Source organism: Leuciscus leuciscus (genome assembly GCF_965113295.1).
Source record: "Leuciscus leuciscus genome assembly, chromosome: 16".
NCBI classification, from domain to species: domain Eukaryota; kingdom Metazoa; phylum Chordata; class Actinopteri; order Cypriniformes; family Leuciscidae; genus Leuciscus; species Leuciscus leuciscus.
Genome location: NC_138740.1, coordinates 25,303,115 through 25,319,454, shown reverse-complemented (window position 1 = coordinate 25,319,454; position 16,340 = coordinate 25,303,115). Strand labels below are relative to the sequence as shown.

General features: G+C 35.5%; 2 protein-coding genes across 2 annotated transcripts; both read left to right on the top strand.

The window, feature by feature from the left end:
- Positions 1-1,576: 1,576 nt before the first annotated feature.
- rpl17 (ribosomal protein L17) lies at positions 1,577-5,015 on the top strand. Its single transcript, XM_082141992.1, has 7 exons — positions 1,577-1,622; positions 2,115-2,164; positions 2,247-2,287; positions 3,536-3,670; positions 4,317-4,415; positions 4,564-4,755; positions 4,938-5,015. The coding sequence occupies exons 2-7, from the start codon at positions 2,125-2,127 to the stop codon at positions 4,983-4,985; spliced, it is 555 nt and encodes a 184-aa protein (XP_081998118.1). The 5' UTR covers positions 1,577-1,622; positions 2,115-2,124; the 3' UTR covers positions 4,986-5,015.
- Positions 5,016-5,158: 143 nt separating this feature from the next.
- nkx6.1 (NK6 homeobox 1) lies at positions 5,159-10,222 on the top strand. Its single transcript, XM_082141975.1, has 3 exons — positions 5,159-8,032; positions 8,199-8,371; positions 9,083-10,222. The coding sequence occupies exons 1-3, from the start codon at positions 7,492-7,494 to the stop codon at positions 9,326-9,328; spliced, it is 960 nt and encodes a 319-aa protein (XP_081998101.1). The 5' UTR covers positions 5,159-7,491; the 3' UTR covers positions 9,329-10,222.
- Positions 10,223-16,340: the final 6,118 nt, after the last annotated feature.

Here is a 16,340-nt window from a genome sequence, read left to right as displayed (position 1 = left end):
TGTCTTAAAATGCACACCAGTAATGTTTTTTTTTTTCAAAGGCATGTTTATAAAAGCTAATTGTCCTAATTGAACTAAGGCCTAATCCTGGCTTAGTGAACCAGGCCTACATCTTTTATTATTTAATTAACTCTATTGTTATCCGTTTTATTATGTCCTGTTTGTGTGTTTCGTCACACACTCTTCCCATTTGCCTTCAATGAACTGATCGTGGAAGTTCATTAAATTTTAATCTTAAACTTTGTAAAAGGTTTAAGTTTAATCAACGGCTTTTAAGAGAAATTTTGTCATCAAAACTCATTTGAAATGGACTTTACACTCAACAATACATTTAAAATCAACTAGATTGGACAACTTGTTCTTTATATCCAGTCTCTACACTGTAAAAAATGTGGCTGCGATTAGTTAACTTAAAATTTGTTGAGATAACTTAAATATCCAACTTAACTAAAGTTAACTAAACTTAATATTTTAAGTCAAGCATGAACACATACTTTTTAAAGTTGAAACAATGTTGGATTTTAAGTTGTGATAAATAATCGCAGCAATTTTTTTTACAGTGTATTTGGAATGATAATATTCCCCTCCATATTTGACCCATAGCCTTGTTTGTAACTTTGATATAAACAAAATACCTGTGAAACTTTCTGCATTTCATCATCATGCTTTTCTTGGAGTTTCATTTTCAAAACAACAAAACAAAAAAATTCACCTTTCAAATACTTAATCTGGAACAATAAAGATGTTTTTTTGTTGTTGTTTTTTGTTTTTTTACTAATGGGGAATTTTTGGCAAAATATAATATTCCCATACCAGAAAGTGAATTTGCAACTGTGTTTGGCTCCATTTCTTCTGGAATATTTAGTTTGAACAAAACAGATTACATTACCTGCAACTCCCTCCCCTCTCACAAAAACACTCCCTTGTAGGACAAATAGGTTTCTCCTTTCATTGTAATAATTATAACAGATCAATAAGAGCACTTTTCCAAAAATACACTGTTTCACAACCATATTTAATTGCATTTTGGAGTGATGTTGACTGGGGAAAAAATTTGACTTTTGTCCAATTGCTATCTCTTATCAAACAAGGTCAAAGAAGTATCTTTTAAACTCCTCCACAGAATATACCCTGCTAAACTTTATTCAAGTTTTAAAAAGAGATGAAAGCTGTAGCTTTTTGCAAGCAGGATGTTCTAGCAGAAAGGTATGTTTTATAGTATTTAAAAGTGAAGTGAAGCATTATACTGAGTCAGTATTGCCCTCAAAAAACGTGCACTCTTAAAGGCCGAATATTGCTCATACCTCCCCCTAGCAGTTGGAATTTTGTATAGTAGCCTAATTGTATTGTTTGTTTTGATTTTTGATCAATAAAAATAATTTATAAATTGGTAATATTTTTTATTAATTAAATATTTTTTTAAATGTTATTATTATTTTGGTATACTTTTTTTATTGTTGAAAGTGTATCATTTATTATTGTTTTTTAATGTGAGCCACTGGGCGGCGCTACCACTTTATCAAAGCGCTCGTTGCTACAGATGACGTTCCACGAAGAAGCAAAAACGGATTTGTTCTCCCAGAATGCCTTTCACTTCCTCTTCCCTTCTGCGGCCTGAGAACGTAAGTGCCCATACGAATCCCACTGCAGCGATGTTCAAAATAATCCCTTTATATCAACACCATCAAATACTTTTGCGTTCAAATATCACATCGACGTTTTTTACTTATGTTGTATTTAGCATTCTCAGAGAATATGACTTGTCGCCGAAGATAAAATCATATTGTTGTGTTATGTGAAAGATGATCGCCCGTGTTCTGCCATTTTCTAGTCTCGGACAGGGACTCTGTCTTTACATGAATGTCGCTACATGTGCTTTAGAGCTTACGAATGGAAAATATGATTGGATTGTAAACTCATTACATTTTAATTGTAGCCAGACATAGCAATTTCTGTGTATGAATCGATGTATATATCATGCGGTGGCCACACTACTAGTGCTAGTATCCGTGTGATTTATTTTTGTGGACTGTTATTAACAGTTTTTGTTTGTCGAGTTTGGTATCTGGTTTCCGCCTGTTCTAACCGTATGGTGTGATTCGTTCTCTCCGTAGATCTCTGAAAATGGTCCGCTACTCTCTCGACCCAGAGAACCCGACTAAATGTGAGTTGGTAACAGTTAGCTACTTTGTAGCCTAATGGCTGTGCAATATTGAACATGGAGTAATTGCTTTTGTATTTTACAGCATGCAAGTCGAGGGGCTCAAACCTTCGTGTTCACTTCAAGGTAAGACTTCATGCCACAATATGAGTGATTCAAGACCCTGTCATTCATTGATGCTTCTGGAGCTGATAATGTATGTGTAGAAGACACTTAAAGTATTGCCCACAGGTTATATTGATAATTGCAACCGTGATGACATATTTTTAGCAACATTAATAGGAGCATTTTCCCCATCCCAAATTGTTGCTTGTAACAACTAAATTAATCGTATTAAAATCTTTGTATTGTTGTGTAAAGAATTTAATTGCTTTGAGTTCAAATAACTATGTGGGTACAAATGTTGGTTAATTGGTATTTATAAAAATTAATATTAAGTTAATTGCAAAATCAAAAATGTTTAATAGAGGCAATGGCTGCATCTGAAATCGCATCTGGGTTATTTTTGCTTACTTGTAGGCTGCATCAGTAATCGCATACTTCCCTACTATATATTTGGTGAAAAAAGTATGTCCAAATTCATAGTACTTCTAAAAAAGTAGGTAGAAAGTACCTGGATTACCTACTTTTGCCAAGATCCTGATGTTTGCATATGATGGACAGTTTACTCTCCCATGAGGCAACAGGAGAGGATTTATGAATGGCAGTGAAGTGACAACTGATGCTGGTATCTTGCATTATAATGACAGCATGGCGAATGCAGTATGTCTGGATTACATTCGTACTACACACATTCATACTATATAGAACATACTTTTTTTAGTGGTGAAGTAATTACTTATTCAAAATAATATCTACTCTAGAGTATGTGAGTTCGGACTCAGCCTTACTCTTTTAGTACTGTGAATTTGGATGTACTATTGTCACATGCTGTTTGTTCGTCTACTATATTTAGGTGTGAAATAAGCGATTTCAGATGCAGCCAGTGCTTTATTTCTTTTGCTGTGACTTAAGTTTCCTTTGTGATATCGGTGCATTCTATTAATGCAAATAGCTACTTCATGATCATTAATGGTGTATTTCTTAATTTAAACGTAAGGTTAGAATGACCTTCTATCATTAAATCTTGGCACTTGTACAAAACAAATTAATGGGATTCTTACCGGTCAGTACTTATCAGTTGAACTCCATGCCTGAATAGAATAGCAAATGCACTGTGGCTGCGATGATGACTACTTAGGACACCTTTTTATTAATCATGAAAAGAATCAAGTATATTCTGAGTAGCCACATTTGTAGTTTGTTAAAGTTCTGATGGGCTGATTTACTTGAAGTGGACTTTTATTAATCGATGTCTTGCTGGTCCCCCCTCAGAACACCCGTGAGACCGCCCAGGCCATCAAAGGTATGCACATACGCAAGGCTAACAAGTACCTGAAGGATGTGATGGTGAAGCACCAGTGCGTTCCTTTCCGGCGTTACAATGGTGGTGTTGGCCGTTGTGCTCAGGTGAGGATTTGTCCCATTCATTTAAAAGCTGCCTTTCAAAACTATTCCATTCATGTTGCAGTGATGACCATCTTAGGACACCTTTGGAGTTCACTATGAAAATTCAACTTATTCTGAGCAACATGTACAATAACGTTCAAAAGTTTGGGTTCTGTAAGAGTGTTTGACAAGTCTTATGCTTCAGGTTGCATTTATTTGATGCAGGTTGCATTTTAGTCAAATTGGTAATATTGTGAAATTGCAACTTAAAAATAACTATTTCTATATATATATATATATATATATATATATATATATATATATATATATATATACATATATAATGATGTTGATGCTCATACATTTAATGTTAAAAATGGATGTGATGCTAAATTTGTAGAAATTATTTTTTTTAAATAGAAAGTAAAAAAAAAAAGCTTTTCAGAAATATTAATCTTTTTTTATTAATCTTTTTTTATTATAAAGTCTTTACTGTCACTTAGTATGGTCAATGTTCACTTTCACAAATTGAATAAATCCTTGCTGAATAAGTATTAATTTCTTTGAAAATCTTACTGACCCCAAACTTTAGAACAGTAGTATAGCTCAGTGTTTCAGTTTAAGATAACGTTTAAGCTTACAGGTGTTGTCGTTGTTGTTTTTTTAGGCCAAGCAGCATAACTGGACTCAGGGACGTTGGCCCAAGAAAAGCGCAGAGTTCCTGCTCCACATGCTGAAGAATGCAGAAAGCAACGCTGAGCTCAAGGTAGGACCTTATGAACAATTACACTAATACATTTTCAATTGGGCAGCATTTTGGCTTCAGTTTGTGACTGTAATTTGGCTTGCCATGAATGCAGCTTTACCGCTATTAGGGTGTTGGGTTTATTTCATCCCACATTGTGATCTTGTAGGGTTTGGATGTGGACTCTCTGGTGATTGAGCACATCCAGGTGAACAAGGCCCCAAAGATGCGTAGGCGTACTTACCGTGCCCATGGACGCATCAACCCCTACATGAGCTCCCCATGCCACATCGAAATGATCCTCACTGAGAAGGAACAGATAGTTCCCAAACCAGAGGAGGAGGTGTCTCAGAAGAAAAAGGTATGATTGTTAATGTTCTTCTGAAGTAAAGTAGTTCACTTGGCTGTAATGATGACCACTTAGGACACCTTTGGATTAATGATGAAAAGAATGTATTTTTCTGAGCAGCCATTGTGCATTAAATGGAGTTGTGGAGTTTCTTGTTGAATGCACATTATCTAATATTTGTTTTCTCTTTGCAGATTTCTCAGAAGAAACTGAAGAAGCAGAAGCTTATGGCTCGGGAGTAAATGTAAATAAAGTCCAACGTTCGTACTACACATTGACTCTGCTCCTTTTCTTGTATATTCAGTTTTTTTATTTTACTTTAAGGCGTGATGCTCATGTCATTTTAAAAGGGGGAAAAATTGTCTAAGCAGTGTCAAACTGTTCAAATGGTCCACTAGTGCCAAACTGAAATATGTCAGTACTAAGCAAAACTTGGGTTATTTGACAGGCAGAACACTAGAATTAAGTCAAATATTGTGTAATAAACAGTGCATTAAACAAAGACTTCATTCAATTTAAATCATTCTTCACAGTGTGTATTGATGTGTGTACTTTCATCTTGTGAATCAAGATCTTTGTCCTTTGCCAAAAAGATGTCATGTAGTGATTGGCTTGGTTGTTGGTTAAGAACCAGAGTTTGATATGAACCTTGATGGGGTTTAACTAGATAGTTACATTTAATATTTGTTTGGTTGTCAGTCATTTGAATGCTTGTCTAATCAGATGTTGACAAATTATGCAGTCAGCGAAATATAAAACAGAATATGCATATAGATATATTTCATATAACAAAACATATTGGCTATATTTATAGTTAATCAAAATGAGTCTTGCCTAATTTATAAACCGTTTTGTGTTTTTGGCACGACCTCCGTGCTCTTTAATACCAGAGGACATAACGCTAGGTTCAACATTAGATGGCGCTGTAGCACCGCAAATCTGTCCATGTGAACAAAATAAAGGTGGCAAGAGCTTTCTCCTGAGGAGGGACTCCGTTTAGGTCATGTAAGCTGTATATGGAGGTAATACAAAGACTTTCTGGACTTAATTTTAAAACGTGAATTCCTCATCTTGGGATTTTTGCTATTTCTGAGTTTATTATTCCTCAAAAAGCACAATTTAATAGAATTATATAGTACTAATATGCGTTAGTATATAAATATTTGTAACATAGTAAATCTATGAATCTCATTTGTGCAGATAGATTTTATGCAACATGCATACGACAGTAATCGTGAATCAGGTCATTTTTAATGCAACAGGAGGGTTGCATTAGTCGCCACATCCCAGTATGCTATTCCACTCTTTGACCACTAGATGCTGCAACACTGCAGTTTACATTATGATATAAACCTTAGATGGAGTAAGATAGCAGAGAAAAGGATACATCATGACACAAAAAAAATGTGTTTCCCTTTGGTTGTTTTGCATAACTTAGGCTATTTAAATAATATTCTGTAACAAGTCAGCCTCTTCATCTTTAATGGACTACTGATATTTTGTTAATTAGATTAATACAGCATGTGGCTTATATGCACAGAGAGATCTACAGAACCTTTAAGACTGCAGCTGTGAGTTTCTAATATTTCACATGTATTCAGTTGGCGCTTATTTTATTCAGAAGAAACCAAATAATACAGTAATATTTGCCAATAATAACAAATCCAATATCAATTTGAAAAGTGGCGGAAGGTTTTGATGAGAAGGTGGGAAATACATGTAGCCTACCGGGTGGAGCTCAAAGTTGTAGTAGGCATGTTTATATAGCACATTTCATACACTATGGCAATTCAAAGTGCTTTACACAGAAAGGAGTTAAAATCATCACAAAATAAATGCAAGGAAAATAAAAACAGTTGTTTTTTTTTAAAGAGATAAATGATACAGTTATAAAACGAATAAAAATAATAAAAATATTATACATAGGCTATATAAACTTCTCATCTGGCAAAACACCGGTGTATCTTAGTAAAATGATAGTGTTTATTCAAGCTTCATCCTTCTGTGATTGTGTTGTGATTTATCGGAGTGTTTAAGCGCTGCATGTCCACAGAGACTTTTAAGCTCATAAGATATCCCACCGCCTCACATGACCGGCACGCATGCAGATGTCCCTTTATTTAAGAAATAGATCTCAAATTGACTACATTGATTTTGTCCCCTTTTTGTATTTAATAGTGGGTCGGATGGCAGCTCTTTTAATGTGCAAATGAGAACCAATGAGGACATACTCCTAAATTCAGTTCAGACAGAGGAACTCAGCTGACACGGAGCGCGTCACTGCCGGGCTCAGCCAATCACATCCCACCGAGCCCCTCTACTTTCCCAGGCACGCTCTCAAAGTTTTGACTTTTTGCAGCAAAAGACAGCAGGTTGATGAAAATGTTTTATTATCTTCCAGATCTTCATGTGAACTACCCAGAAAGACTCTCTTTTTATTTATAGATTTCAAAACACTCTATCTTTTTAAGGACGGCTCTCTGCTGTAGGCTATCATGCCATATTTGCAAGCTCTGAAAGAAGGGAATGGATTTTGCCAGAGGAGATGGGTTTGAAGCTTCAGTACATCTGATTGGGATTTTTTTAGAGAAATTACTTTTTGTCTGAAGGCTTGAGATTGTGAGGTAGCCTAGCCGGTTTTTGTTTTTCTTTTCGGTAGGCTATTCTGCGTTTGTGTTCACGTTTTTCTCCGGTCTCCACCGTCTTGCTTCTTGCGCAATATTTAGTTAAAGTTGTAGTTTCTTGGTTATGTTAGCGGTGGGGCAAATGGACGGGTCTCGCCAGAGCGCTTTCCTACTCAATACCCCACCTTTGGCTGCTTTACACAGTATGACCGAAATGAAGACACCCCTTTACCCAGCCTACCCGTTATCTTCCACTGGACCAGCATCCTCCACTTCACCGACAGCTACCTCTCCGAATCCAGGTGGTATCCCCGTGTCGTCCCCGGGGATCAAAACATCCAGTGGACTTTCAGCTCTCGGATCACACCATCAGTCCGCGGTCGCCACCCCTCACGGAATAAACGACATCCTCAGTCGCCCGGCGATGGTCACCGGAATGGCAGCGGCAGCGGCGGCATCTTCTCCCGCTGGGATCTTGTCCGGACTGCCCCGTTTCAGCAGCCTGAGTCCCCCGCCGCCTCCAGGGCTGTATTTCAGCCCCAGTGCCGTGGCGGTGGCTCGCTATCCGAAACCACTGACAGACCTGCCAGGCAGAACCCCGATATTCTGGCCTGGAGTCATGCAAAGCCCGCACTGGAGAGACGCCAGATTTGCATGTTCACCACGTAAGTGTGCGATTCATTCGCGATTAACTTTCTTGAAAAGCTGTTAGCGGTTGATTTGGCAACTCATCCAAAATATTACTTGATAACAATAAGCACAAACATAGCTAATAAAAGGGTATAATAATAACAATAGCTGATTTTTTTATTTTATTTTGCCCTCCTACAGATCAAAACTCAGTGCTGCTGGACAAAGATGGAAAAAGGAAACACACTCGACCGACGTTTTCCGGGCAGCAAATTTTTGCTCTGGAAAAAACATTCGAGCAAACGAAATATTTAGCAGGACCCGAGAGAGCGCGGTTGGCCTACTCTTTAGGAATGACAGAAAGCCAAGTCAAGGTAAGAGAGTTCTAATAGTTTAGTTTATGTATGAGAGGGGAACACCTTGACTGACTTGATTATTCATTAATTCAATAGCTAAAAAGAGATTTCAATGTGGGATCGGCCTAATAAATGTGTTTATTCATACCTTCCTGCATCTGTTAATTTATCACTTTTATACATAGGTCTACATCAATTTATTTCTCTAATGTATTTACATTTTAATGCAACGTTGCAAAAATGAAAAATTATTTTCATATATAGCCTAGGCTATATTAAAGTTATTCAGTCATGGAGTTATCTTAAAACAAATAATTTTGTATAAAATTGCTATGTGCACCACTGCATTTTTTTTTGTTGTTGTTGCAATTATTGCAATAAAACAATTTAATTTAATACCTCAGAACACTGGTCGAATTGTATATCCGTTATAGGCTATTTGATTTAATATCTCAGCCTATTTATTTTCCGATTGGAATATTCACTTGAAGTGAAATTAGGAAGTTAGGATACAGATAGGCTATTTAAAGAGCTCTGTTCAAGTTATATTTTTTATATATCAGCCTTTTCATGCAGGAAATATCTGTTTAATTTGTTTGACATTGAAAAATGTTTTTGGACGACATGCTATTATAATTTCCATTTGGTATGCTGATTTTTTTGCTGAAGATAAATCATAATTTCTGTGTGGATTAAAATGCGTTTTTATCTCTTTTCTTAATTGTAAAGGTGTGGTTTCAAAACCGAAGAACAAAATGGAGAAAACGGCACGCGGCTGAAATGGCCACGGCGAAGAAAAAGCAAGATTCAGAGACCGAAAGGCTGAAAGGGGCCTCGGAAAATGAAGACGACGACGACGACTACAACAAACCTTTAGACCCAAACTCGGACGATGAAAAAATAACGCAGTTACTGAAAAAACACAAACCAAACTCAGCTCTTATTATTCACACATCGGAAAACGAGAGCTCGTAAAGCGGAAGCGGGAAGATGGGTTGTCAAATTCATCAAGAAGTGTCAAAAATAATACTGTAGGCTACTGTTTTTCACCAAGTTTGAGCTCTGGTTTGAGAGGAAGGATGCAAATCAGAGGAATATGCACTATTGGTGGAGCTGAACGTGCATCAGTGTCTGCAATAGACACGTTTCAACGTAAAGACAACGGTACATTTTTGTAAATTAACAGCGTGAGTTGTATCGCATAGGAATTATATTACTGTGAATATTTATGTGTAAAATATTTTGAATAGTAAACATGGCAGAATTCGTTCACTTCGCCTCAGTTTAATTTTTGGTTTAGGCTTTGTGATTTGCATTTTCATATCATTAATTTGTATAGGTGCTTATCACCCTGAGTTATTTTATTTTTTTGTCTATGGGTATAAGTTGCCTCAGCCCTTTTGGTCCTTAAAAAATAATCAACCATGGAAATATAGAATAATTTTCAGAGTTGACCACTGACGGTTAAAGACATAAGCGACAGCCTGAAATGAGGCTCAGCCAAAAAAGGCCATAACAAGTGTAAATATAAACAAACACCTAACCATATATTTGTAATATAATGCTAGTGTTCGTCTCCCAATGTTAGAATGTTTCTTTAATTTTTTTTCAGGATTAATTTATGATATTTTAAGTTTGTAACAGTGTTTGAATCCTGCAAAATGCGCCTTGCAGGTTGTGTATTGCACTTTTATTTAATAAAATGTTAAACATATGGGATATTTTTTCTTTCTGTTATTATCAAATCGAATATAAATATTTTGTGAATAAACTACAACGAAGTTTTCAAACATTAATAAACATGCTGGCCGATTCTTGATTAATTATTGAATCTTCGCTTCTGCAAGAAGTTGTCTCACTTTTAGTGAGTTATTGACGTGGCAACTCTTATTAAAATGTATTTTATATATAGTCCTATAAATATTTTGTATTATTATTCGTTATTCGACAATATCAACACGGTGATCTGTTTCATTTCAGTAATTGAATAAACATGTTCTGTTATTGCTCTGTGTGAACACATTTAATTGTTTTAAAGATAATTACTCCGAGCTCTTGCATAATTCACTAGATTTTCGATGTATTTTCGTTCATTGAGAAATGTCGATGAAAAAAGGGACATAACTGGAGGAAAAATGAAAGTAATAAAGCGTTTGGTCTTCAGCTGATCGCGTCACAGCTTCAATATGTCAGCTGATTCGCGCGATTAGATCACCATGTTCTTTGGAAATTGAAAACCACTCAACCGATTTGTTCTCAACAAACCAACAGAAATTTTTAATTTATACGGTGAGATGATGCACCGTGCACCTTTGTACTATCAGAAAATATTTTGAGCTGGTATTTTTGAAGGACAGCAGGTCCAATGCTTCTCCAGGTTATCAACCAATATGGTATATTATTTTTTTCTGATGCAGCATTATCTATTATGTTACATTTATCATTGTAGGCAGACCTACAGTTATAAAAAAAGAAAAAAAAAAAAGAATTAAAAAGACACTCCAATTTTTATTTCTACACATTTAGGCTATTCATTTTACTAATTTAATTATTTTGATGCGCAACTCAGATTATAACATTAAGGGTCCATAAAGGGTTGCCAAAAGAACGAAATGGTTTAAAGCTGTTATTAATCTGGGGGGAAATATTTAGCCACATGACAGCCTTTAGATGTTCAGCATTTTGCACGTTATCGAATTGACAAAGGCGACTAACTTAATCTCATGCACTTGGCAAGCATGTGTGTCTCAGTGCATACAAATAAAATCGTGTTTGAAATAAAACAATTTAGGCTGAATTTATAACTGAAAAAGTTAATTCTACGACAAAAGAAAAAAACATTTAGCCTATTTTAAAGATATGTGTAATTATATAGGCTATTCTCATATAAAGAAGCAGAATGCCTGATGATTTGATGCATCACAGAATGGAAACTGTCATGGTTCTGTGATGAAATTGCATTTGAACAACTTTTCTTTGATTTCTTTGAGAAAATCATACGGTTAAAAAAATGATCATTATCATTCCCTAAACATACAATAATATTGTAATTTACTCGCGTGACATGTAAAGTTGGAAATCTGTGTCTAACCGAGAGCGTTCCAGAATCTGACCAATTTGCAAATGTAGAAAGTTTTTATTAATACAATAAAATAAAATTGAACATTCTTTCTGACACATGTTGAATTTTGCCTTGTTTTTCCCTCCAGCATTCCAATACTGGACTTTTTCCATTTTAGTATTTTTCTGCAATTAACCACTTTTCAACTTTTACAGCATATTCTCTTTTATTCGGTGGTTGCGTCAATCAAATGGCCTTTACCCAACAGGGCTTTGACTTTCCAATAAAAAAAATAAAAAAAATAATAATAAAAAAAACCCCTAGAAATTAGAGATTTTTTTCAATACGAAAACTCATACTATAAACAATACTATAATCTCTCTATATATTTTTTTCTTATTTTCTATATCCGTGTAACGGTTCGTCTTGTTTTACAAAAACATCCATGTTGTTTTCATTGCATTATTTCTTATAGGCTCGAGATCTCAGCATGTCAAACTCTAATGAATCTATCCTTATTTTGCTACATGTGTAGGCCAATGACCTGATGTCAATAAGGTATCAAATTACTGTTGAGCGAGAGCTTAATGAACTCTCATCTACAACAATTAATCTCTGATTGCTTCACATTAAAATACATTCATGAATATGCTCATTAGCACTACTGTACAAAGCCATTTCAAATGAGCACATCACGAAATGAGCTAATGCAAAAGAACAAACAATGCTGAATGGCGACTGAAAATTAGTGAAAGTAGATGATTTTGAACACACCATTATTTAATAAATGAATAATAATAAAGAAGTTTTGATTTATTTAAATTTTCCTAGTAATTTTGTTTATGATTATGTATGAATGATGTAGTGGGGTTAAATTGACACATTCTTTACCAATTTCTCTTCATTTATGGAAACAAGGATTAATACTTAATTGTAGATGTTATAGACAAATTTCTATATTATTTTCCAACTCAAATGCATATAACGTCCCTACATTTCTAAAGTGCAATGAAAGAGGCAGAGCAGGTGGACCAGGCATATAGGCAGGAAAGTCCCGGTTCTGCAGGCTTGCTCATTCCCCTGATCTGAGTAGAATTATGATCCATCACCAAGGTCCAGGTGTGGTGAACATGGCGTCTGCTCCTCAGGGGAGATATCTTAGCATCTGCTGAGTGCCTGCTGATGTACTGCTCCAGGAACAGTGCTGGGGCTGCAGCTGGCCACATGATCCTGGGTCAGTGCTGCTCTCCCATCAGACACTTGTTGTAAGTGAGGTTAATTAGTTGAGAAATAGCAGTTGCCTCCCACAGCCCTCACCTAAGATGACATGCATATTGGAAATGTACAGTTTATCACCAGATTCAGAATTTTTTTTCAAATGCCTTTTAAATTCCCAAATTTAAACTGGGCTGCAAACAGGATGCAGTAAAATGAATTGAAATTCAAAGAAATTCATATAACCAGACATTTTAACTTGTTTGAAAGTTTTGAAAAAAAGGGGGAAAAAAAACTTTTTGGATATAGATAGATAGATAGACATGGATAGATTATTAAGTAAATAAAATGTATGCGTGATTGAAAAAAAATTATTATATGGAATTGTCAAGTTCACATAACTTAATTTTTTCAATTACGCATGAAGTTTATTTACCTAATAATTTTAAGGTAACGGGTTTCCTCATTTTTTTTTAAAAGTTAAGTCAACTGATCACAGTTTACAGTGTAATGTTTAATGAATTAATGTTTGTAGACCAGGGGTGCGTTTCCCGTACAACTATATAGCTCGCTGCTTAACTACCATAGTACGATGCATCGTTGGAGAAATCAACTAGCTAGTCACGACTGTTTCCCGAAACCGTCTGTCGCAAAGTATCGTTCAACCACGTTGGTTTATGACGTCTCGCACGTGGTGGACTAATAACTTATTTTAATTAATCTGTTTGAGATCGAATTAACGCTAGATTTTGTCATATAAGTTACAGACATTGCATCTGAGGACCATTTCTAATTTTTCTCAGTTATTTTGCTTTATTACCAGACTCAATATTTGGCTCGTTCTTACATAGTAGAGCACGTTCGCACATGCGCAGTCTTCAAAAACGGTGCTTTAAATCTCTTGACAAACTAAAAGACATAAATTACATTTGTATGTATTCTAAATAAATAACACGGGTTGTACTGAATGTCAGCTTGCTTATTTTGCTAAAGATAAGGATTTATTCAGTCTACATCTAATGTAAACTAGAAACTATGCTTCTAACGACAGCTCGAGAGCTGTCGTTCCAACCACACAAGTTTGCGATGCTGTTTGCGAACGTTCGTTTGAACGATGGTTTCGGGAAACACCAAATCGTTGAACTATGCTGATAACGACGGAACTTGCGACCATAGTTGGCTAACGATGCTTTCGGGAAACGCACCCCAGGATGGAAGAACACTTCATTTCGCAGAATGCGTTACCTGTGCTTAATTTCTCTAAATTAAAATGCAGTAACTTCCTGTTCCTGTCATTCCAGTTCAACTTCCTGTTTATTATTTTAATGTATTAATGTGTTATATATTTCAATGAAATTTAAGGAGAATCTCTGTCATGTCTCGTGACATTGAACAGGAGAGAGAGAGAGAGTATTATGGGAAAATTCCTGTTCCTGTCAAATTTAAAATTCTGGCTCATTAATCGGAAGGGAGCCATTCTTATTATTCAATACTGGTTTCAGTTTCTATATATATATATTAAAAAGGGTAAATAAAAAGATTAACAAAATAATCCACCATTGGATCTCATCTGTACCGCAGTTCCCATACTCAGTGTTTTACTCCACACATATCTTCATCCATGGCACTTAAATGTCTTTTGACATTTAGTGATGTGACTAATTTGCTGATAACTCTGTGTTTTGGATAAAGAAGCCCATTGATGTGCTCTCAGTTGAACATGTACTACAAGAGATTACATACAAGACTGTGTCACAAGAGGCTGCAGCCGTAGAGAATGAATGCTGGCTTACATGCGCCTGAGGCCTTATCTATTTCTCAACCATTTGGAGAGTCCTGATAAAGAGCACCTTGGGATCCCCTATTATGAAAACCCCGGGTGCTTGTCACAGTGCAATGAGCTTTCATGGGAGGTTTTCTTGCATGAAGGATTTTGCTCTTATTATACCTTTTAACTCTTCCCTTAATGATTACATAGTGTTTATTATAATACACTATTCTTCTCTGTAATATTAAAGCTATACATTTCTATTAAACAGGGAATGTTCTCAGAACGTTAGCTAATGTTGTGGCAATGTTCTCTCAAAGTTACAAATGCTCTTCCAATAATGTTAATAAAATATTATCTAATGTTCTTAATCAGTTAGCACAAAAACATGTTACATAATGTTATATAACATATATGTTATTTATATATCATTCATGGAATGTTTTTACCGTTAAGTTGGATTTTCTCCAAACAGTTTTTAAATGTAATGTTCAGAGATAACTCAGAAGTAACGTTCCCATTATGTTTCCAAAATTATAAAATGGAACGTTGGCATTACCAAGAAAAAAACGTTTTTAGAACGTTTAAAAAACATTCAGAGAACATGTTCTTAGAACATGTGTTTGTTAGCTGGGCATCTGCTTGGTTAATTATTGCTGTTTTTAAGTATGTATGTGCAGGTGAATGTGGAGTTTTGGGTTTGAGGTTGATGTGTGGTCTCTTGAGTATATTTGTATTGTTCTCCAGGAGCTGAAGTTTCGGGGGGCATCCTGGGTGGTATGAACACACTCTAGTGTTTATAATCTTCTGTAATCTTGTCTAATGATGTTCTCATAATCTGTCAAAGCCTTTAGTTGCAGTGGCTTACAAACAAATCTTGATTCACAATCAGATGGTGGTAAACAACCAAAGATAAGCACATTTAAACTAATCTGACGGAAGGACTCATACACATGTGGAAAAAGGGATGGGTTTATTGAACGCTGTTAGTGAAACTTAATTTCTATATATTATAATTTTTCTCACAAACGTTACAAGATGTTCTTAGGTTTTTGCAGACAACATAGACATTTATGGTTCCCCAAAGAACCTTTCAATGATCAGTTCATAAAGAACCATTTTTGTCTTAGTGTGAAGAACATTTTAAAAATCTATAGAAGCTTTTTCCACTATAAAGAACCTTTTGAGCAATGGAAATATTCCATGGATGTTAAAGGGGTGGTTGATTATGATTTCACTTTTTTAACTTTAGTTAGTGTGTAATGTTGCTGTTTGAGCATAAACAACATCTGCAAAGTTACAATGCTCAAAATTCAAAGCAAACGAAGATATTTGCTTTTAAAGAAATCGCTTTTTAAGGACTACAACAAACAGCTGGTAGGGACTACATGATATTCCTCCCAGGTTAGTGACATCACCAACCCTAACATTTACATAAACCCCGCGCCCGGAACACGATTTACATATTATCAAGACAGAATATGCTAATCAATGACTAGAAGATAACTACACATAAGCAACATAAATTCATCAACTAACCATTCATAAACGTCCTGTTGCATTCCACATGTTGTCACCTCTTCTTGAGTCTCTCCATCATTGTCTGAATCCGGTTTGAACATAAAAGGCTAAAAGTTTTTGAAATTTTCAGTGCATGTCTGTGTGAGTGCAAGCTGTTGAAGCTCCGCCCTCTGTGCCGGGAGCAGCAGCTCATTTGCATTTAAAGGGACACACACAAAAACGGTGCGTTTTTGCTCACCCTCAAAAATTTACAACTTTAACATGCTATATAAAAATATCTGTGGGGTATTTTGAGCTTAAACTTCACATACAGACTCTGGGGACATCAAAGACTTATTTTACATCTTGTGAAAAGGGCATTATATCACCCCTTTAAAGGCGCAGTAAGCGATTTCGGAAAAATGCTGTTGATATTTGAAATC

Bases quoted from the DNA above. Each gene is read 5' to 3' on its own strand.
- nkx6.1 (XM_082141975.1), top strand. From the start codon at position 7,492: ATGTTAGCGGTGGGGCAAATGGACGGGTCTCGCCAGAGCGCTTTCCTA. The intron at 8,033-8,198 runs GTAAGTGTGCGA...GCCCTCCTACAG, and splicing joins CAGATTTGCATGTTCACCAC to ATCAAAACTCAGTGCTGCTG. The intron at 8,372-9,082 runs GTAAGAGAGTTC...TTAATTGTAAAG, and splicing joins TGACAGAAAGCCAAGTCAAG to GTGTGGTTTCAAAACCGAAG.
- rpl17 (XM_082141992.1), top strand. From the start codon at position 2,125: ATGGTCCGCTACTCTCTCGACCCAGAGAACCCGACTAAAT. The intron at 2,288-3,535 runs GTAAGACTTCAT...GTCCCCCCTCAG, and splicing joins ACCTTCGTGTTCACTTCAAG to AACACCCGTGAGACCGCCCA. The intron at 4,416-4,563 runs GTAGGACCTTAT...GTGATCTTGTAG, and splicing joins AAAGCAACGCTGAGCTCAAG to GGTTTGGATGTGGACTCTCT.